The 20,284-nt window shown below is 41.1% G+C and overlaps 1 protein-coding gene across 1 annotated transcript in view; it reads left to right on the top strand.

Annotated features, from left to right (window-relative positions):
• Positions 1-20,284, top strand: part of GPR158 (G protein-coupled receptor 158) — a 150,006-nt gene that overhangs the window by 70,347 nt on the left and 59,375 nt on the right. The window contains exons 3-4 of the mRNA XM_042477554.1: positions 8,251-8,353; positions 17,997-18,214. Coding sequence (XP_042333488.1) covers positions 8,251-8,353; positions 17,997-18,214 — 321 coding nt within the window. The remainder of the gene's footprint in view (positions 1-8,250; positions 8,354-17,996; positions 18,215-20,284) is intronic.

Below are 20,284 nucleotides of genomic sequence, written 5' to 3'. Positions count from 1 at the left end.
GTGGCACTGCGCTCCAGTGGTTCCGGTCCTACCTCACAGGCAGATTCCAAATGGTGAAGCTGGGGGAGAGCTGCTCTCGTAAAAGAGAGCTGACATCTGGCGTCCCTTAGGGCGCCATTCTGTTTCCTATGCTGTTTAACGTTTACATGAAGCCGCTAGGAGAGATAATCCGGAAACATGGAGCACGGTGTTATCAGTACGCTGATGACACCCAGATCTACCTCTCCATGGCTCCGACTGATACAGTGACTAAGGAAGGCATCTCTCCTCTGGACGCCTGCCTGGGGTCAGTAATGAGGGAAAACAAACTCAAGTTGAATCCAGAGAAAACAGAGGTACTCGTGATAGGTTCCCCAGGTCCAGGCAGAGGAATTTGCCATCCTGTCCTGGACGGGGTCACACTCCCCCTAAAGGACAAAGTTCGTAGTTTGGGAGTACTCTTGGACTCATCCCTACAGTTGTCATCCCAAGTGGACGCGATGGCCAGGAGTGCTTGGTACCAGCTTCGGCTGATACACCAGCTATGTCCCTGTCTGGACCGAAAGGACCTTGAAACAGTAGTACACACACTGGTAACCTCTCGTTTAGACTTCTGTAATGCGCTCTACATGGGGCTACCTTTGTATCAGGTTTGGAAACTTCAGCTAGTTCAAAATGCCGCAGCCGGATTGATTGCTGGGTCCTCAAGGCAAGACCATATAACACCGGTACTAAAATCTCTTCACTGGCTGCCAATTAGCTTCCGGGCCCAATACAAAGTGTTGGTTATTACCTTTAAAGCCCTACATGGCTTGGGCCCGAGTTACTTGAGGGAACGCCTCTCCCTACATAATCCGCCCCGCACCCTCAGTACAACAGGTAAGCTCTTACTTGAGCACCCTAGGATGAGATTAATTTCTACCCACCATAGAATATTTTCGGCCACGGCCCCCACACATTGGAACAAGAAGAGATACGCTGCATACCTATGTTGGAAACCTTCAAGAAGACATTAAAAACTTATTTCTTCCAATTAGCAAACCCTCCCAACTCTTTATAAAGTCTATCCCTCTATAGAATTTAAGCAAGACCCCAATTAGGACTGGCACATTGTATGTTTTGTAGATGTATATTATTTTTATAAATTGTTTTTAATAATTATTGTAGATATTATGGATAATTGTATTTTTAACTGTAATTGTATATTGTTTTGTTGTTTTATATTCTGCTGTAATCTCGCTTCGATCCTCTGGGAGAAGCGAGAAATATAAATAAAACATATTATTATTATTATTATTATTATTATTATTATTATTATTATTATTATTATTATTATTATTCCATCATGGGAGTCTCATCTTCTGACACTTATCTTCTTTCATTTGAATTGTCTCATTACAGGGTTTTCAATAAAGGTTTCAGGAATGGTTTATCACTGCTGCCTTCTCCACAGTACTAACAAGAGTTAGTCAAGCTGCCACTGCTGCTTTCTCTGAGAGATCCTCTGCAGTGTTAACCCCCCCTCCACACACACACTACTGCTGCTGCTCAGTAGCTGTTTGGCACATTTAGTCTGGCTCCTCAACAGAAGCCTGTCTGATGTGGGAGACCTTACCAGCAGCCAGCTTGAGCTTTAAGATCTGCAGGAGAGAGCTTTCTGTCAGTCTTGCTACCTTCACTGCCATCATTGAGTTGGGTAGATGATCATATGAATGATGGAGGGAGTTTTGGAATGTGGTATGTGAAGGCTGGGAACTAGAAAGTAGATGTAATAAACTGGGCCCTGAGTGTCTTCATGAGGCTTGAGTGTTAATCTGTGTTGTAATATGTGTAGTGTGCCAAATGGGGATGCTCTTGATCAGTTGATGACATCTCCTTTCTGGTTCCCAGCCTACACACATATTCCAAAACATTATCCATCTTATCATCCACCCATCATGGCCTTAAGCAACATCATTCCTCCTGCTTTTGTCCCTCAACAACCATTTTTAAAGCTGAATTTGTCACCTCATCACCATACCCGCAGGTTTTGCAGTTCTATGGCTATTCATACAGTCTGGTTATAGAGGTCCTTCCTGAGCTCCAGTTCACTGCATCTGAGGAAGCAGACCAAAGGCTGAAACAGACAACCCTAAAGGCATTATTTAGCCTCTTTGAATATTGGGTTGGGGTTGTCGCAACTGCATGCATTTTGCCAGCTCATTTTTCTGTCGCTGCCGTGGCTTTACACTGCTCCTGTGGCATGTGGCATCTAAACACCACACTGCTGGTTGGGCAGGTGGCTTCATGGCAGCTTTCTGTCTACTTGGGTGCATGCGTCATCTAAATGACATGCCCCCAAGCCTCCAGGAAGCCACTGCAAAGGGGCTATCTGTTTCGCCCCCAAGTCTATGAAAGCTTATGCAACAAGCTCTTTTGCTCATTTAGTCTCAAAGGTGCTACAAGATACCTTTGCACTTAGAATTATGGCTGCAATGCTATGTATGGTTACTTGGGAATAAACACAGTTTGAAATCAGTGAGACTTACAATCAGAGTGAATGTAGATAGAGTCAGGAGTCACAGGTTTCCATTCCATATGTAGCCAAGTTCTCTGTTTATCTATTCTGAAGTAAGGCCTGTTTAGTTCAGTAGAAGATATTTAATAGAAAGGAAGTGAAGGAGGTGGTTAACACAGAGATAGAAGAAAATTCAGCTTTTTAAATATGTTCTAATATTCCTGATGTTTAAAAAAGGGTAGCTGAGGAGAGGACCCTCTGAGGATCTATGACAGGTATTAAGATTCCTGAGGTTAAAAAAAAAGGGGGGGGGGAAGCAGGATAACTGAAGGTGTCCTGGACATCTCTTGCATTATTAGGCACAGATTCGGACAGCACTAGGTGCACTGCAGCTACTGAGTGTGCCTCTCTTTCCTTTTGGCACCAAATCATGATTCACTAATGGCATCTCTTCATGTTGTACAACTACACTGGTGTAATTAATATTTGATCAGACTTTAATAGCACTTTGCACTGAATTCAGAAGTGCTGGTGAGACTTTCCAAGGAGCTAAACTTTCCAACTCCAGTCTGTTTCGTTGTGCCTCCGGAGAGCAATATCTTTGTTTATATTAAATAATACATTATTCAGCAGTTTTTATTCTTTGAATGCAGTATGTTTGAATCTGACAGCCAAATGTCTGTGAGCTAAGAACACATCTATAAATGTAAAAAAAAAAAAAAAAAAAAAAAAAAAAAAAAAAAAAAGGGGTTTTTTTTTTATGTCCTTTCTGACAGGTAACCTATGCTGCTTGCCTGCCAAGATAGTTCCAACTAGAGTATATCCACTGAATGAAGGGGATTTATCATTCAGGAGTTGATTCAATTTGATTTAGGCCTTTCTCTGAACAGTTGGTAACTTACCACAATTAAAAAAAAAAAAACCTTTTTGTGGCCTTCATAATACCCCAACCATTGCAAGGTCATTATTTGCACTAAATCAGGGATGGGCATAAGTTTTTGTAGAATTCTGGCTGATGAAATTGAATGGAATTCATGGAAGCTTATGCTACAAAATTCTTTTTCTCAGTAATCTCAAAAAAACGATACAGCATTCTTTGAAATCCATAGTTCTTTTTTTGACAAAATCTGTGTCCAACCCTATATACAATGATAGGTTTACTTGCTGGCCACTTCTTACCTTGAGATCTGTCATCTCTTTATGGTTGGGACCCTAAAAAGGTCCAGCAGAATTCTTACTAAAATCAAGGCACAAACGTATGGGTTTTTTTGTCCTCTTTCAAAAAGAATTGCACTAATCACTCCTATATAATCTGGAAGAAACCACTGCCCTAAAAGAAAACTTAAATCAAAACACAACCAAGAAAATGATTTTCATAAGGCAATCTGGTATTCTAAACACTTTGAATGACAGTCTGGAAAAGACCTAAACAAGTTTCAGACCCTGAAAACTAATAGGGTTAAATGCACTTAATTCTGTGTTAAATCATGACCTTTCACTTGCGTTCTATCTCATTAATTTTTTGCTGATTTTTTTTTTTAAAAGCTGACTGTATAGTATGTTTAAAAGTCTTTCCAGATTATCATCAATGGGCATGTAAAGTGTGGTAGTGGATGCATATTTATAAATCAGACGTCCAAATTATGCACATAAACAATATATGCAAATGAGCATACAAAAAGCAGGTTGTGCTTCACTAAAACACTGTAAGCATTGTACTGTTATCTCTGTTTTCTGCAGGGATTGTCACTAGAATTGTCATGCTGTCTGTGGATTATGGAAGTTATAGTTCAACACATCTATATGGTGCCAAAATAGGGGATGACTGGTATACTGCATGTATGTATGAAGGGTACTAGTGCCTTTTCTCAGCTCCCACTCTTCCCATGCTGTCAGTCTTCACACACAAAATGTATCAAGGACTCAAAGGAACTAGATACAGACAGGACAGGAAATTATTCAGGTGGAGAAAGGAATGGTATTTATGGCATTGCCATTGGGATTCCCAGTGAAAAATGAAGATGTTCAAAATACAATCAGGGAAAAAGAAAGATGCTCAACATACTTGGAAGATGAAGAAGAACAGATTAGCATTTGGAGAACAGTGGAAGAAGCTAGATGATAAGCCATCTTTTATGAATAAGTAGTTTTTGTCATGGAGAGTAAAGTGCTGATTGGAGCACTGTTGTTTGTCACCACCTGTAAACCCCACGTAAGCGAGGCTTCCCTTAGAGGGGAGGCAGGTGAGAATATTTTCTATAGGGTCCCCTTACACCCAGAGGCAACCCTGCAGCTAACCCAGATAGCTTTGCATGCATGAGGTGAACTACAGTGCTATTTAAATGGGAACGGAATACAATTTGGGTGAGAGACATTGAATTTTCTCTCTGTTCCTTGGTCTCTTTTCTTCTTAAATTATTTATACATGTTCTCATCATAAGAGCTATGATGGGGGTGGGGAGGGACTGCCATCCTCCCCCTCTGTAAATAATTTTCTGAAGGAGCTGTCAGCTAAGATAAGCTGCTCCACACCCCCAGCTCCCTCTGGTTGCCTTTTATTCTAGTGACACCGAGAACAGGCATGCATTTTTAAATGCCCAAGCTATAAGGCAGGGCAAAAACTATTTAGTATTTATAATAGGAAAAACTAGGTTTCTAGGTTATGGTGGGGAAAGAGGCACACAATATCCATGGAATACAGAAGAGCTTAGAAGTTTGCTTAGATATTTAGCTTTCTCTTCAGAGAGCTCTGGTGCCACAGCAAATTACAAATCCCAGGATTCCATAAAATTGAACAGTTTACTGTATTATTTCTTCAGTGAAGATGCAGCTTTGGTTGGAGGAGATGTTATGACCCTACAGAAGCCACAGGGAAAGACAACTGAATAAGAGCAATTCCATTTGAGAGATCAGGAGGGTCCCAAACAGATACCACCAGGTCTAAAGATTAGGGCCTTCTACAAGGGTACTGGGGAGAGTTTAAAGCTCCCTTCCACCTAGCTCGCTTGTATATCAGCTCTCTTTACCATTAGGAATGCTTTTGCCCATGAAATTTGCAGGCATTTAGCACAGGTGTGAGGATATAAAGCAAAACATCAGGAAACTTATCATGAAAGCACTGTATCCATCTCCTCCAACTTATCCAAGATGAAAATAGAAGCACAAGTAGATGTACTTGTTATGTTTTTGTTTCATTACCACACCACACCAAGGATGAGTAACATTATTAAAGACTCTTCTTTGCTCTTTGTATTAATTTCTTGTGCCATAACATCTCCTCTGCTGATTTTAAAAAGAAATATGTTGTCTGGTAATAGATGTGAACAAGAAAAGCATAATCACATCATAAAATGTGTTAATAATAGTTCAAAACATTCCTTACCAGATGTTGCAAGATTGGTGATGGCTAGAATAATCAAATAAAATTGGCACTCTGTTGTAATAGTTACAGGTGGAACTGCAATTGATTTGCCAAAACTCTTGGGAGTGTTATATTTTTTTTCTGTATGTTTGTTATGTGTTATGACAGGGGTTATGGCATACCTCCTATGGATGTTGTCAGTGTATCTGTTGTATGGATACTTTCTGACAGTTCCAAATTGGATCAAAGACATTTTATCAAATATGTTTATTTAATATTTTATGTGACATTATGGATTGTATTTGTTAGACTCTTAAATAAGTCATGATAACCTTTGGCTACATGCATTACAGTTTGAAATTATAATAAAATATCACAATCAGCTGTAAAATATGGAGCCATCTGAGGCTCAGTACGGATTTGCCACATTTTGATGGTTCTGCTTGTTTATTTTGTTTAAATTTTAATCAATATTTAAATTCATACTAAAATTACTTTTAGTCATAATGGTGTTAGTGTTAATAAATGACAATTATTATATTGTAGCATCATATTGTTGGAGAGACTGGCCGGTGTTGTAGTTTGAGTGTTGGACTAGGACTTTGAGAGACCAGGGTTCAAATCTCCACTCAGCCATGGAAACCCACTAGGGTTTTGACTGTGTTCACACTCTTTTGGCCATAGAAGAAAGCAATGGGAAACCTCTTCTGAATAAACCTTGCTAAGAAAATTCTATGCTAGTGTAGCCATAAGTCAGAGTCTACTTGTAGTCTCACAGTTGTTGTGTACCTTCAACTCATTTCCAATTTATAGTGACCGTAAGACATGGTGTTTTCTGGGGTTGAGAGTATGTGACTCAACAAAGGTCATCCTGTGGGTTTCTGTGGCCAAACAGGGAATCGAACCCTGGACGTTTTGGAGCTCCTTCCTGGTTTCCGCCGCTGGGCACAGCCTTCACATGACTGCGCCCAATGACGCAAAGGAGAAAGGAGCCAAGCGGCCCCTTTCTCCTCCTCCCCATCGCCGCCGCGGGGTGTCCTTGGGGCTTGAAGCCCCAAGGACACCCCTTTCCAGGCTGTGGGGAAGCGGCCTTTTGCCTCAGTGGCTGCTGTTCTGGCCACTGAGGCCCCGATACACTGGGGAAAGGGGCGAGTACAGGCCGCCGCTTTTCGGCGGTCTGTAACGCACCTTAAATCATTAAAGAAAATCACATTACAGAATTATGGCCATATTCTGCTATGCTTCTCTTCATTAAAACATTACTACCTGGAGAGACATTACAGTACTAATTAAAAGTGTGATTTTAAAAAATGAATAAGGTCATAACCCACCCAAAGAGTTATGAGTTGTGTTCTGACTTGTGATGACAGGATCACTTTACTTGATGGATACTATTACTGTTGCCTTTTAAAAAGATGGAAGAATACCACTGAAGGTCTCCACACTTATTGAGATTGTGCTGTTCTTCCATTTTTCTGAAAAAAGGAAGTCAAACTTCTGCATTTTGGGAAAATACCTGGAAGATTCATAACTTTCATCCTAATTAGAATTCATACATATTGCAGCACCGTGGGCTGATGTGAATACAGTCAAAATGAAATAAAAAGAATCTTTTTTTCTTTGTGGTTCTAAATAATTTTATTTATTTATTGTTGGATAAGTGTATTTGCAGGGATTTTTTTAAAAAATGTACATTAAAAGGAAATAAAAACAGAAAAGGATGTTGGTGGGAGAGGAGAGATATTTTAGGATCGCATTTGAGACTGATTTATTTTAGTACAAACTTTCATAGGTCTTGGTTCCAGGACCCCCCAGGGATAACAAAATCTGTCGATGCTCAAGTTCCATTATATACTATGGCCTAGTAAAATGGTGTCCCTCATATAAAATTGTAAAACCAATGTTTCCTTTTTGGAATTTATATATTTTTAGAAATATTTCAAGCTATGGATAGTCGAATCTGTGGATTAAAAAAACCAGTGGATAAGGAGGGCTGACTGTTCCTTCACAATGACAAAAAAAGAGACAAATGTAGGGATACATTGGACTTCTGCTTCCTTTGTCATTAACAGGATGCTGTCTCTTAGTTCACATCTTCATATAAAGTATTCATGCAATGAACATGCTGATGCTGTGTCTGTCAAATCCAAAATATTACAAAATTCAGCAAATATATCTGAAGTTTGTTTTTAGTTTTACAAAACCCAAGAGAGTGATCAATATATATCACTATAATGTTTCAATGAAGGACAGTTCTAATACAGAAAGCGTGTCTATACAGTCTGTTACTTTTGATTTGTTGAAATCCATTGCGCTGTTAGTGTCAAAATGTACAATCTCTCTTTATAAAAGAGTGTGGGCATCTCTTTCATCTTTCATCTTTCCCTTTCTTTCTTTCTTTCTTTTTTTACAGTGTATGCCAATTAAAGGCCTTGGATTTGTACTTGGAGCCTACACATGCATTTGTAAAGCTGGATTCTATAATCCCAAAATATTTTCAATGAACAGCTTTCACAGTAAGTGCCTTTGCTTGAGTTTGAAAGAGAGAGCACATTAATAATGCAGGATTCCTTTTTATCCTTGTCAGGGTTATACAGTATATTCCCAATGGCCTGCAACTCAGGGATTATATAATCACTTAAGGAAATTTAGGCCTGTGGTTTGTCATCTGTGATACTCTGGAGAATCTGGTAAAACATATCTACTTTGAAGTGTGTTTGATTTGTAAATAAATATTAATTTGGGTATTTTTTTTAAAGAAGTGCTTTGCTACTGGGCAGTAACAATTTTTGGCATGAATATTAGATCAGAAATTTGTTCTTTTCTCAATTTATGAGGGCATATTTGTTTTGCTAATTTTTCTTTGAAAATTGCTTTTATATAATACAACTATGTAAAATAGCTTATTTCCCCCCCAGCATATAGACTTTCAGAAGCCAGAAATCAGAGGTCCATGTTAATTGTGTTTCTCTGCTTCTGCTGTTAAAAGCTGCATCTATTTCCTGAAAGAGAGAGTTTGCTTATTCTCCTTTGTGATAGAATATTTTAATCAGTATAAGACAGTGTATTATAAAAAGAGTTACCCATGTTAACTACCCTCCCTCCCACTGTTTCTCTTCTATTTAAGCCTTGTCTGCCTGTTCCCCCTCCCCACTCTAGTGGCGTTCTGTTTGGACAATACATGGCACAACCCCTGGTTCTGGTGCAAACAGTCCAGAAAATGTTTGGCATGTTCAGCAGCAGAACTGGCGTAAAATACCCATAATACTTTTTTAAAAAAACCCTTGCTTTTTATTCTGGACCTTCTGGGAAGTTACAGAGCCCTCCGCTCCTGCACTGGAGTGGCGTTCTCCACATGCATCCCTTTGAGCCACCCTGCGCATCTGCCACTGTCGCCAGTTGCTTACTCTGAAGTTAAAATAAGGTGCCTAGCCATGTGATTGTCCCTAAGTGCCTTGTTCTACCCTCAGAAGTGAACAACCAGCCGAGTGTTTCAGTAAGACACGCATGCAGGCAGCTGCCTCCATGCAGGAATGAAGGGCCATACAATGGGGAAAGGTCAAGGCAGCTCTGGGGGCCAGGATATTCCAAGCTGTCCCCGGAATATCCTGGCCAGTACAGACAAGGCCATATTCTTACTCCATATTTACATTTAGTTTTTTTGCAAAGGTCAATTTACATCATATTTACTGACAGGAAGAATGGAAGTGATGTTTGTGAGATTATAGACCGGGAAGATTTTTGCATTTATTAGATAAATTAATGTAATATGGTTAGGTATGCAAGTTGTAACAAATGTAATAAGAAAAAGATCTGTTGGGAGCTGGCAAGAGTATGGCATATTGAGGGTGACTGGCTGAATGTCTGAGGGATGTGTGAATGGCAGAGCAAGCGTTGGGTATGTCAAGGTTGGGATTAAGAATTTGTGAGATTTAGGATTAGGGGTTGGAGATGTTAGAGTTAGTCAGAGTCGAGTCAGAGAAGTTTATCGCACTGCGTTCCTTCCATGCGTTCTGAGAACGGAACGGAAGGAGCAGGGCTGAGTGTGGAACGAGTGGGGGACGGATTTTACCGCACGCATCCGCCCCTCTCTTCCGTTCTTAATCCGTTCCAGAGGGGGAAATTTTTGAGAACTGTTCTGAACAGTTCTCAAAAAGCGTCCCCTCTGGAACGGAAAGGGCAAGGAAGAGAGGGGGAACGGAACAAGTGAGGGACGGGTGTGTGCGGTAAAATCCGTCCCCCACTCATTTCCGTTTCCTGTCGGGCCGGGCCGAGAACCCGGTGCGATAAACTTAAGAGACAGAGAATAGTTAGGGCAGTCAGTTTATGAGTGAGACAATGGGTCTGTCCGCATGGGCCATAAAACCTGTGTTCCTCCTGGTTTTACTTCATTCTGTTTGGACAATGCAGGCCAAAATCCCTGGGCAGGACTGGGCCAGATCCGGGCAGACTGGACACAGTTCTGCCCTGATCCCAGGATAAATAGCCTTTAATGTAGGCCAGTTTGACCCCCGGTTTGCTGCAGACTTTCCTGGAAACTCCACAGCGTATCCTGGCTGTTTAAATGGCTCCTGTACACTCTTTGCTTTTCTACACCACCACTTTTACTGGGAAGTCGTCCCCCCCCGCCCCTTCCCATCACGATGTCTGACATGGAGTGCCTGGCCCCATGAGTGCAGCCAGGAGTTCTGTTTCTGTGCCAGACAGGGAGGCAAGGAGCTTCCCAGTAGGAGTAACAGCTCAGAGACATATGCTGTGTGTCAGGTCACTTGGCTGACAGATGTAAACACCTGTCTGTCCCTGGCGACTAACCCAGGTGGGCACCTGGGCCAAAATAGCACATGCTCAGCCTGTACTTTTCTGGACTGTCTGCTCAGGGCCAGAGTGAGAGATATAAGGGTGGGTTTTAGTAATACATATGAGAGATGTGAGTTATAGTTAGTGTCAGTCAGGATTTAGGAGTATTAAATGAGTAGTCTTTGATCTTATCATCAATTTCTGGAAACTATTTTTTTATTAATATTATCCATTTGTGCTTCTGAGAACAGCGCATAAGGAATATTGGAAGGCTTGAGATCAGACACTTGGTGTCTGTGTGGGCAGCACTTAGTCAAGGATAGGTGTGTCCCATGGCAAGATTAGGGGAATAAAATCTCATACAAGAACTACAAGGACTTCTAGAAAGTTCTCATATTTGATACCATAGCAGGGGAACAGAAGGAGGTTCTCACATTGGTGGCAGAGGTAGGAATAAGTGGAAGTCTCCATAGTTGGTGGATGTAGTGTTGGGGTAGGTAGAAGCCCCCACACTGCTGCTAATCATTCATGTTAAAATATGTATGCTTATAGTTACAAAGCCTTAAAAAGTCAGTTCCAAAAACTCCCAAAGTATGGTTAACATTTTAAAAAACAAAACACTGAAATTATCAGGGCTTACTTCTAATTCTATATGCATATGATGTAAATGGAACATTGTTGTGCAAAAAAGGTAAAAAAGGTAAATCCTTCTCTCCAAGTAAATATCCTCCAATGTTGGACCTATCCTATGGCATTGTGCAGCTTTGGTGCATGTGTGCACACACATCCATCCCTCCACATTTGTGGGTTTAATTTTGGCAGATTTGATTATTCATGGATTGTATTAGTATGTTCTCTCCAGAAATATCTAGGTCCTCTAGTGCAACTCTATGCTCAACTTTAACCAAAAGATGCATTGAAGGACCTAGATTCCTAGAGAAAACAATCCACTAACGATTTGTAGCTCCTTCAGCAGAATTCTGTGGTCAATGTCTGGCAGATGTTGACCACAGAGTTGCACCAGAGGACCTAGAAATTTCTAGAGAGGTGTTTTCTCAGGAAAAAACAGTGTTTTTGTCATTTGTGTTTTTTCCACTTTCACGGGTGTCCTGTGCCCCTACCCTAGCTAATGTGAAGGGAACACTGTAAATGGATTAATAAATGGAAGAAAACCAGTGTTTATAATCTCTAAATTATTATTTAAGTACAGTGTTTATGCAAATCTCAAAATTAAACAGAACTGAAGGAGAAAGAGGGTATCTAAATCAGGATTTTTTTAAAAAAGAAAATTGATATTTGTCTTATTTTAAGAAAAATTAGAGATTATGGGTGGGAATCTAAACTTCATTAGGGCTGAGAAATCTGTATGTGGGAGAGAACAAGAGAGTGAGAGAACAAGAGCACTCAGTGAACAGTTCTGGAAGTGTTATACTTCAATGGGAATTGTTTAAAGCAATGGTATTCAGACTTTTTACCCTTTTTTCTATTAAGTGTGCATATTTTCATTCACACATTCATATATAGTGTATATACTCATGTGTATGTCTAGAAATTTAGGTCAAAAAATTGACCCAAAAAACCTGAGACGACCTATCCACGGGTCAATGTAAGTACTGCACTTAACTGTTATTTAAAAAGGAACCATCCCCTGGTGAAAGCAAGAGCATAATCTGTTCTGGAAGCACTGATCCCCTTCTACTGTCTCATCCATCCAGACTTTAGGGTGAGCACAAATACTTATGCCTGCTGGATTTTTACATTCTTTGGTCTTTGCATCCATGCCCCTATGTTTTACTTTTGTTTTATCCATGGGTCATATCAAAATTCATAATTTTGGCTCCCAAACCTGCCCTCAATTTATACATGAGGTCAACTTATAATTGAGTACATATGATATTTATATTTTAATATTTTAAAAAGGAAACAACATTGTTCAAATTAGAACAATTTTATTTCAGTAAATTCAATATTTAACTCAATGCAGGTGTCAATTTTATACCCCAAAAAGTTTAATCCAGTGCAACTACACTAGTGAGGTATTTTTCCCCAGTTGATGTTGAATTGATTTAGGCCTTAGGAGACAGGCTGCTGGTTGTCTAGAATGCCTTTAGAGATTCTCTGTGAATTAAGCTTTAATTTATTCCTAACCATTTTGTAGAGTTTTAAAAAGGATTATATAGAAAGCAAACATATCCTCCAACATTTTACAAATGAAAACTGGGACATATGTGGCCAAGGAACATCATAATGTGGTCAGACTGGCAAAAGCTATTAAGGAGGAAACAGATACAAACTAGGAGAGACTGCAGTACAGTCATCCCTCCTTAGGGGTAGGCTAGCTATCCACAGATTGGAGCATTTTTCAATGGCCCTGTCCTATTATTGTCAATGGTAGAGCATGCACACTGCTTTGCCAACATGGTCATGCACACATCATGCATCCATTGATAATAATGGGACTTGAGGTCCCACTAGTGGGGACCCTGAACAGAGCCCCCACCAATACAGAGGATCGACTGTAGTTTGCCTGAGCCTGCTGGTAAGGGCAAAATTTCCACCTCCCCTCTCCTCTCTTCTCCTCCCACAAAGGTAATGGAGTACAAACCAATTTTACATTTTACATTTTGCACTCAGTCAGCAGCCACTGAATGAAGCTAAGGACAAAGGAGGAAAGGGGTAGGAGGAAGGAAATTGAAAATGTGGGACAACAGAGACCAACCCTCCTATATTGGGATAGTAGTAGGGTATGAACAAATAACACATCAAATTGAGTTACTAATAACACTGATTAAACTGCATTTATGTAAGTAGGTAATTTAGGGAGAAAGTAATAAAAATATTTTTTACAAACCACCACAAAATAATAAGAAAGACAGGGAAATCCTCTTTCGAGGAAGTGGAGTTGTTTGATCAGATGCTCTGTCTGCCAAACTGAATATATGTATCTTATCAAAACCAAAGGATAAGACAGCTTGTGTCAAAGAGCGGAGAAGATTGTCAAATGATGAAAGAAAAGCCACTGGTTCAAAACAGAAAACTGTAGCCTGTCATTTCCTCTGCAACACAAAGGAGAAATGAAAGGTTGCTAGCATTGGACATCCAAGAGCTATTATCACTGAAATGAATGCAAGATGAGGAGCTGGTGGAGGTGATTGCTGCTGTAAAAAAAAGCAGTGTGACCTGAAGGTCTATTGTTTTGTATAGCTGTTTTGCAAAAGTCTGACAGGAAGAGAGATGGATTTGGACAGTATATGAAAATACAAGTATTTTGCAGCAAGAAAACAGAGTTGTGAAGAGAGTCAGAGAAAGACTCTGTGCAACCAAATAAGGGAAAGAAAATTAAAAAATCAGATGAGCCGTGCAATCCTACATATGGGTACTGGAATCCAGCTGCTCCACTTTTTTCTATGGGTCTTAATTAACACATGAAGCATTTAGGATTCCAGTTTTAATCGGTTGTGTTTTGCTGTGGCTATTTTGGGCAGATTTTACATATTGACCCAAGAGACTGAGTAGAGATATGGGGCCAGATGTGATGTTGCCTAAAAACATGTGGCTTAGGTTTCTACTTTAGAAGGCAATTTCTCCAGACTTGGAACTGTGCAGATTTTATTTTTGAGGCCTCTAATACTCTGAAATTTCTTCAGAGCATTTGTTTTTTTAAAAGATTGTTTATCTAACTGCCAGCTCTGCAAACCCAGCAAGGAATCTGAAAGTCAAGCTGTGTTCTTGCTTGCTCACCATCATTAATAATCAAGATTTTACCGGGCAGATGCTTCTGCCACTTAAAACTTTGCCATCCTTCTGCTTTCTGTGAGGCTGCACAGTTGTAGGTCAAGGCAGAATTGGGAGGCAAAGTGGGCTGCTGAGATAGCAAGGTACAGGGACATAGCCAAGGGGGAGGAGTTCTTGGGGTCCGTACCCCCCTACCATTAGAAAAATGAATGGTGTGTGCTGCTGCGCCGCTGCGCCGCTGCACCCAAGCCCCATTATAATGGTGGCACTTAGTCTGGACCCCCCCTTCCTAAAATCCTAGCTACGTCCCTGCAAGGCAGATGGAATCAAGTTTTCTAGTTCTGTTTCTCATGCAAAATGTCAAGAAACAGCCCTGTTTATTCCTCTGAAGCTCCAGTGAGGGCTCAGTTGCAGAACTGATTCCATCTGTGAGGAGAAATGGTCATGCTTGAACTCAAGGTCTGTAAAGACAGCATCTTCTTCCTCCTCCTCCCCATGCGCCATCCATGGCCTTCAGCTGCCTCCAAAGAGGCAGCTGAAGGCCTGGGATGGCCAGGAAGGAGAAGGAACAGGCACGCGCCTCTTCCTCCCCCTCCTCCCCCTCCGCATGACAGGAAAAATGGCTTTGTGTGCCATCTCTGGCACACATGCCATAGGTTCACCATCATGGGCCTAGGCTGTGGTAATTACAGTAGTCACAAATCACTGTTGAAGTGTGCCTTCAAACTGGTTCTGACTTATGGTGGCCCTATCATGGGGTTTCCTTGGCAAAATTTGTGTAACAAGGGTTTTCCTTTGCCTTCTTCTGAGGCTGATAGAGTGTGACTTGCCCAAGATCACCCAGTGGGTTTCCACAGCCAAGCAGAGATTCCTTCCCTGGTCTCCCAGAGTCCAGGGATTTAAACCACTACATCCCATTTGCTCTTACAAATGACTAATTAATTGTCATGAATTCATTTTCCTAATAACAAAGGTATAACTAAGTTAGTTAATGCCCCCTACCACTGTTGTAATTTAAAAGGAGATAAGGACTCTTTGTGATCTAATGATATTTTTTGTTACTTTTGAGGTGTACCCTTTCATAAACCAGGGTGGGCATAGTGCACCTTTCCAGATGCTATTGAACTGCAGCTCTCACCAGCTATAGCCGGCCAATGGTGAGGAGTGATGGGAATTTCAGTCTGACAACATCTGACGGGCTGCATTTTGCGCACTCCAACATAACCCATGGAAGAGGAATATCACATGGTTTAGATGCTGGCTTATATGGTGTCCCTAATTGCTGTCCTGTGCTCTGTTATTGGTGTTATGGTGACAATAAGGTAAACAGAAGAAGAGTGAATTTTGTGCCATAGGCCAATGTCTAGTAGTACTTTTATAAGTTTTTTAAGTAGCTAAAAGCAACTGTTTTAGTTGCTATTTCTGACATGAAGAGAAAGAGTGCTATTGCTTATCACAAAATTTGAGGAAATACAAAAATTGAAGAAACACTGGGAATATATTAAGTTAGGAAATATGAATAAACTTTGTAAGCATCCTTAACTGCAAAACCAGCATTTCATCGCTGGTGAATGGCTCACCAGAGATATAACACTACATTTAGAATATTATATCAAATACACTATACTATGTTTAGCTAACATTCATTATGTTTACAGTAACTGCTACAGAGAAATGAAGTGATGTAGATGCACACATAAATAATTCTGAGTGATCATCATTGACAAGTAACTTAAACTAAAATTAACTCATGCTCATAAACAGACTAGGGCCCGTTACAGATGGGCCTTAAAGTGCATGCTAGGGTTAGAAAGGGGCATCCTTTCCAGACGCCCCCAACCCTAGGACGCGGGAGCGTGCACAAAATGGCGGCGCCCGTTCCACACGGCTGCCGCCATTATGACGTCATGACTGAGCCGCCTCTATATGGGGCGGCGTGGACGTGACATCGTCACGCCGCACCAAGGCGCATAGTATGCCCCTACCCCAGCTGCAAAAGGAGCTCCGAAACGGAGCTCCTTTTGCCGTTTGCGTCGCTGGGTGCAGCCTTCAGATGGCTGCGCCCGGTGACACAGAGGAGAAAGGGGCCAAGCGGTCCCTTTCTCCTCCTCCCTGCCGCCGCGGGGTGTCCTTGGGGCTTGAAGCCCCAAGGACACCCCTTTCCAGGCTATGGGGAAGGGGCCTTTTGCTGCTTCCCCGCAGCCTGGAAAGCGGCGGATTGGGGCCTCAGCGGCCGCTGCTCTGGCCGCTGAGGACCCAATATGGCTGGGAAAGGGACGGGTGAAGGCCGCCACTTTTCGGCGGTCTGTAACCCGCCTAGATGACAACTAGGAAATCTTTTTGAGAGATATATTAGTGGCCATTAATTAAATGTGTTCCAACCATATTGAAGAAAGGTTTGAGAGAAAAGAAGGAAGCAATGGATTTGCATGCATTAGGAGTGTTTGTCTGTGTATGTATGTCCTTTCAATTCACCTGTTGACTTATGGGGACCCTATGAATTCCATAGGACTTTCTTGTAGTCGTGTGCCTTCAAGTCATTTCCTGGTCACTCTAGGCAAAACTATCATGGGGGTTTCTTGGCAAGATTTCTTTAGAGCAGGTGTGCCTTTGCCTTTTTCTGATGCTGAGAAAGTTTGACCTGCCCAAGGGCACCCACTGGGTTTTCATGACTGAGTGAGGATTTAAACCCTGGTCCTCACAGTTGTAGCCTAGTGCTCAAACCATTACACCACTCTGGCTCTCTTGGGCAAGGAATATTCAGAGGTGGCTTGCTATTGCTTTCTTCTCAAATATAGCCTACAGCACCTCATATTTGTTGGAAGTCTCCCATCCAAAAACTAATCTGGGCCAACCCTGCTTGACTTCCAAGATCAAACAGAATCTGGTGTATTTAGACATTGTTTTATAATTTAAGGGTTCACCTGGACTGGCACAAAGCTTTAGGATATGGTGGGCATTGTACCTGTTTTGGCCAGGTTTTCTTTGTAATATTCAAACAGCATACTTTCTGCCCAGTCCATTCCCCATTAATTTCTGGTGCCAGTTGTGACTTTTCAAAATCAGAACAGGGAGTGGTGGTTTTTCCCCCCTGTCCCAGGTGTAACTGAGACAGCCAAAAGTCAATTTCCTTTGCACATTTCTATTGTCTCTATTCTCTCTGTATTTCTGGGTATTCTGGTGACTCTCACTGTTGATGTGTTACATGTGGTAGAATTGGTTTTCTTGGCAAGGTTTGTTCAGAGGAGGTTTGCCATTGCTTTCCCCTGAGGCTGAGAGAGTGTGACATGCCCACAGTCACCCAGTGGGTTCCATGGCCAAGGTAGGAATTGAACCTTGGTCTCCAAAAATCATAGTCCAACATTCAAACCACTACACCGCACTTATATACCTATTTGATTCCTATTCCATCTTCCTCCTAAGAACTCAGCTGCCTCAAAGTCTAACCCTGAAAGCACCTTAAGGGACCATTTCTGTTTCCCAAATGACAATGATGCATGAATGCCACATACAGTTCATTAAATGGGAATGTAGGATGTGGTCACCAAGAAGGTAAGCTCAATGGCCTTCTTTCCCCCACACTCCTTAAATGATATATTTTTATTCCTTTGTCTTTGATACTTTTAGGAAAGAATGCAGAGAGCCATTTTTCTGGAGGCGAGATGTCTGGGGAAGTCTATGCCTGCTTGCCCTGCAGGGAAGGATGTTCATACTGTACAGATGACACTCCCTGCTATGCACAGGAGGACAAATATTTACGGCTTGCTATCATCTCATTCCAAACTCTCTGTATGCTGTTGGACTTCATAAGCATGCTTGTGGTCTACCGTTTTCGCAAAGCAAAGGTAAACACAGAAACCTCTCCCCTTGTAATATTTCTGTTTCATCTGTCATGGATTTCTTTATTTATAAGGTAGTGACCCAAATTTGCTACTAAGGGGGAAATTGCAGTTGATTACTACAGCCATAATGTAACAGCTTGAATAAGTGCCCAGATTTTCTCAAGTATTGAATGCCAAACTAGTTGCAGTAAGGATAGCAGTAGGCAGGGTCAGCTCTGAGTGGTTAAAACACTTCTGACTTCCACAATGCAGAATAATAATAATAATAATAATAATAATAATTTTGGAGAGGGGGTGTTTCTGCTCATCAGGCCTATTTTTTCCTTAAGAAGGTGCAGATCTGATTTGCAGAATGTCCATGTTTCCTCCTGCCCAGTCCTGGCTGAGAAGGGATCTCCACTATTTTCAGACAGTGATTTGAAGTGGGAACATAGGGACCTAATTGGAATTGGTCCATCTAGCCCAGTATGGCCGATTCTTACTGGAAGCAGCTCTCCAGGTTTTCAAGCAGCATCTTTTTCTAGTCCTAATGGGAGATCTCTAGTGTTCCCTGGAAGTATTCCATCCAAATACTTGCCAGGTTTGATACTGCTTAGCTTTCTGAAACCAGATGATCTAGGTAGTGGCCATGCCCGTCTTGATTTTAACTACTATTTCCATAATCTCTTAGATAAGCTTTCTGAGGAGTTTCACACTGGACCTAATTTCTACATTAAAGAGAGATTAAAGTGCATTTAAAGCATCCTGCAAATAAAGAGAAAATGGCAAGTAATTGTGTGAATAATTATCACACGTAACTGCGCAAATAAAGTGCATTGTCACTGAAATCCTGAAAGTAAAAACATGCACGTTAATGCTACTTTGGGACCACTTTAATTTGTGTGACGTCGTATGAAATCGTTTTGTGTACACAATTTTTCCAGGATATTCATGGGATAAACTCTCAATCTCCTTCATGTGATAAACCCCTGAGACTAGGAACCAGTTTTCAGTCCTCAACCCCATTAACATTCTATCCAGCACTTTGCTGTGCATCAAAGAACCCAGCAACAACATGGGTTGGTTCCCCAACTCATTTTCCAAACGTATGGGATATATCTGCTTGCTTTGATTCTTGCTGGTTCACATGGCAGAGGGAGCAAAGTGAGATTAGCCTGACTGTACATTCTGCATGGCCTGCTTCCTGTACAGAGCATAAAAAGTTTCTTGCCTGCCTATCTCCAAGACTTGTTGAATTGTATTGTACTGTATTTAATCTGCAGACTTTTGACTATTGACAGAGGAAAATAAACTATGCAAAAGATTCTACATAAAAATATCTAATCATGTTATGTTAATCAAAAATGGGGGGATTTATTTACATAGGATTCACTGCTTAAAGATTAGTCAGCCTAGTAGAGAAAGGAGAATTTAGGGGGGAAAGGGAGTCAACAGATAATAGAGAATAATAGTGTAAATAATACAGAAAGTTAATAGTTGCAGTGCATATTGGTGGTAAGCATTTAAAGAGTTGGAATGATAGTATAAGAGTATAGAGATTTTGAGGATAAGAAAGGAAGGTTACAGCCACAGAAGCCAAGAATAGAGGGGAGAAATGCCATCTCTCTGTAGGTGGGATGTGAAAAAGAAAAAGATTAGGAAAAAAGAAGGAACAATAAATATGAAGAAATGTATCTGTTAGAGAATGTTTGCTAATAATGATTATGCTTATGGCAAATTGTATTTTAGATTGTTGAAAATGAATAAAATATGTTTTAAAAATAAACATACCTAATCATGCAAATAGTGAAACCACATATATGAAACTCCAACTGACATCTCAGGTGGATGCGATGGTCAGAAGCGCTTGTTATCAGCTTCGGCTGATACGCCAGCTGCAACCCTGCCTGGACCGGGGGGACCTTGAAACTGTAGTACACGCTCTGGTAACCTCTCGATTGGATTTCTGTAATGCACTTTACATGGGGCTACCCTTGTACCAAACCCGGAAGCTTCAATTAGTGCAGAACATGGCTGCGAGATTGGTCGCTGGATGTTCCAGGGCAGACCATAGAACACCTATCCTAAAAGATC

The sequence above is a fragment of the Sceloporus undulatus genome, chromosome 6 (assembly GCF_019175285.1).
Source record: "Sceloporus undulatus isolate JIND9_A2432 ecotype Alabama chromosome 6, SceUnd_v1.1, whole genome shotgun sequence".
In the NCBI taxonomy this organism is placed as follows: domain Eukaryota; kingdom Metazoa; phylum Chordata; class Lepidosauria; order Squamata; family Phrynosomatidae; genus Sceloporus; species Sceloporus undulatus.
This window is presented reverse-complemented; position numbering and strand designations above follow the sequence as displayed.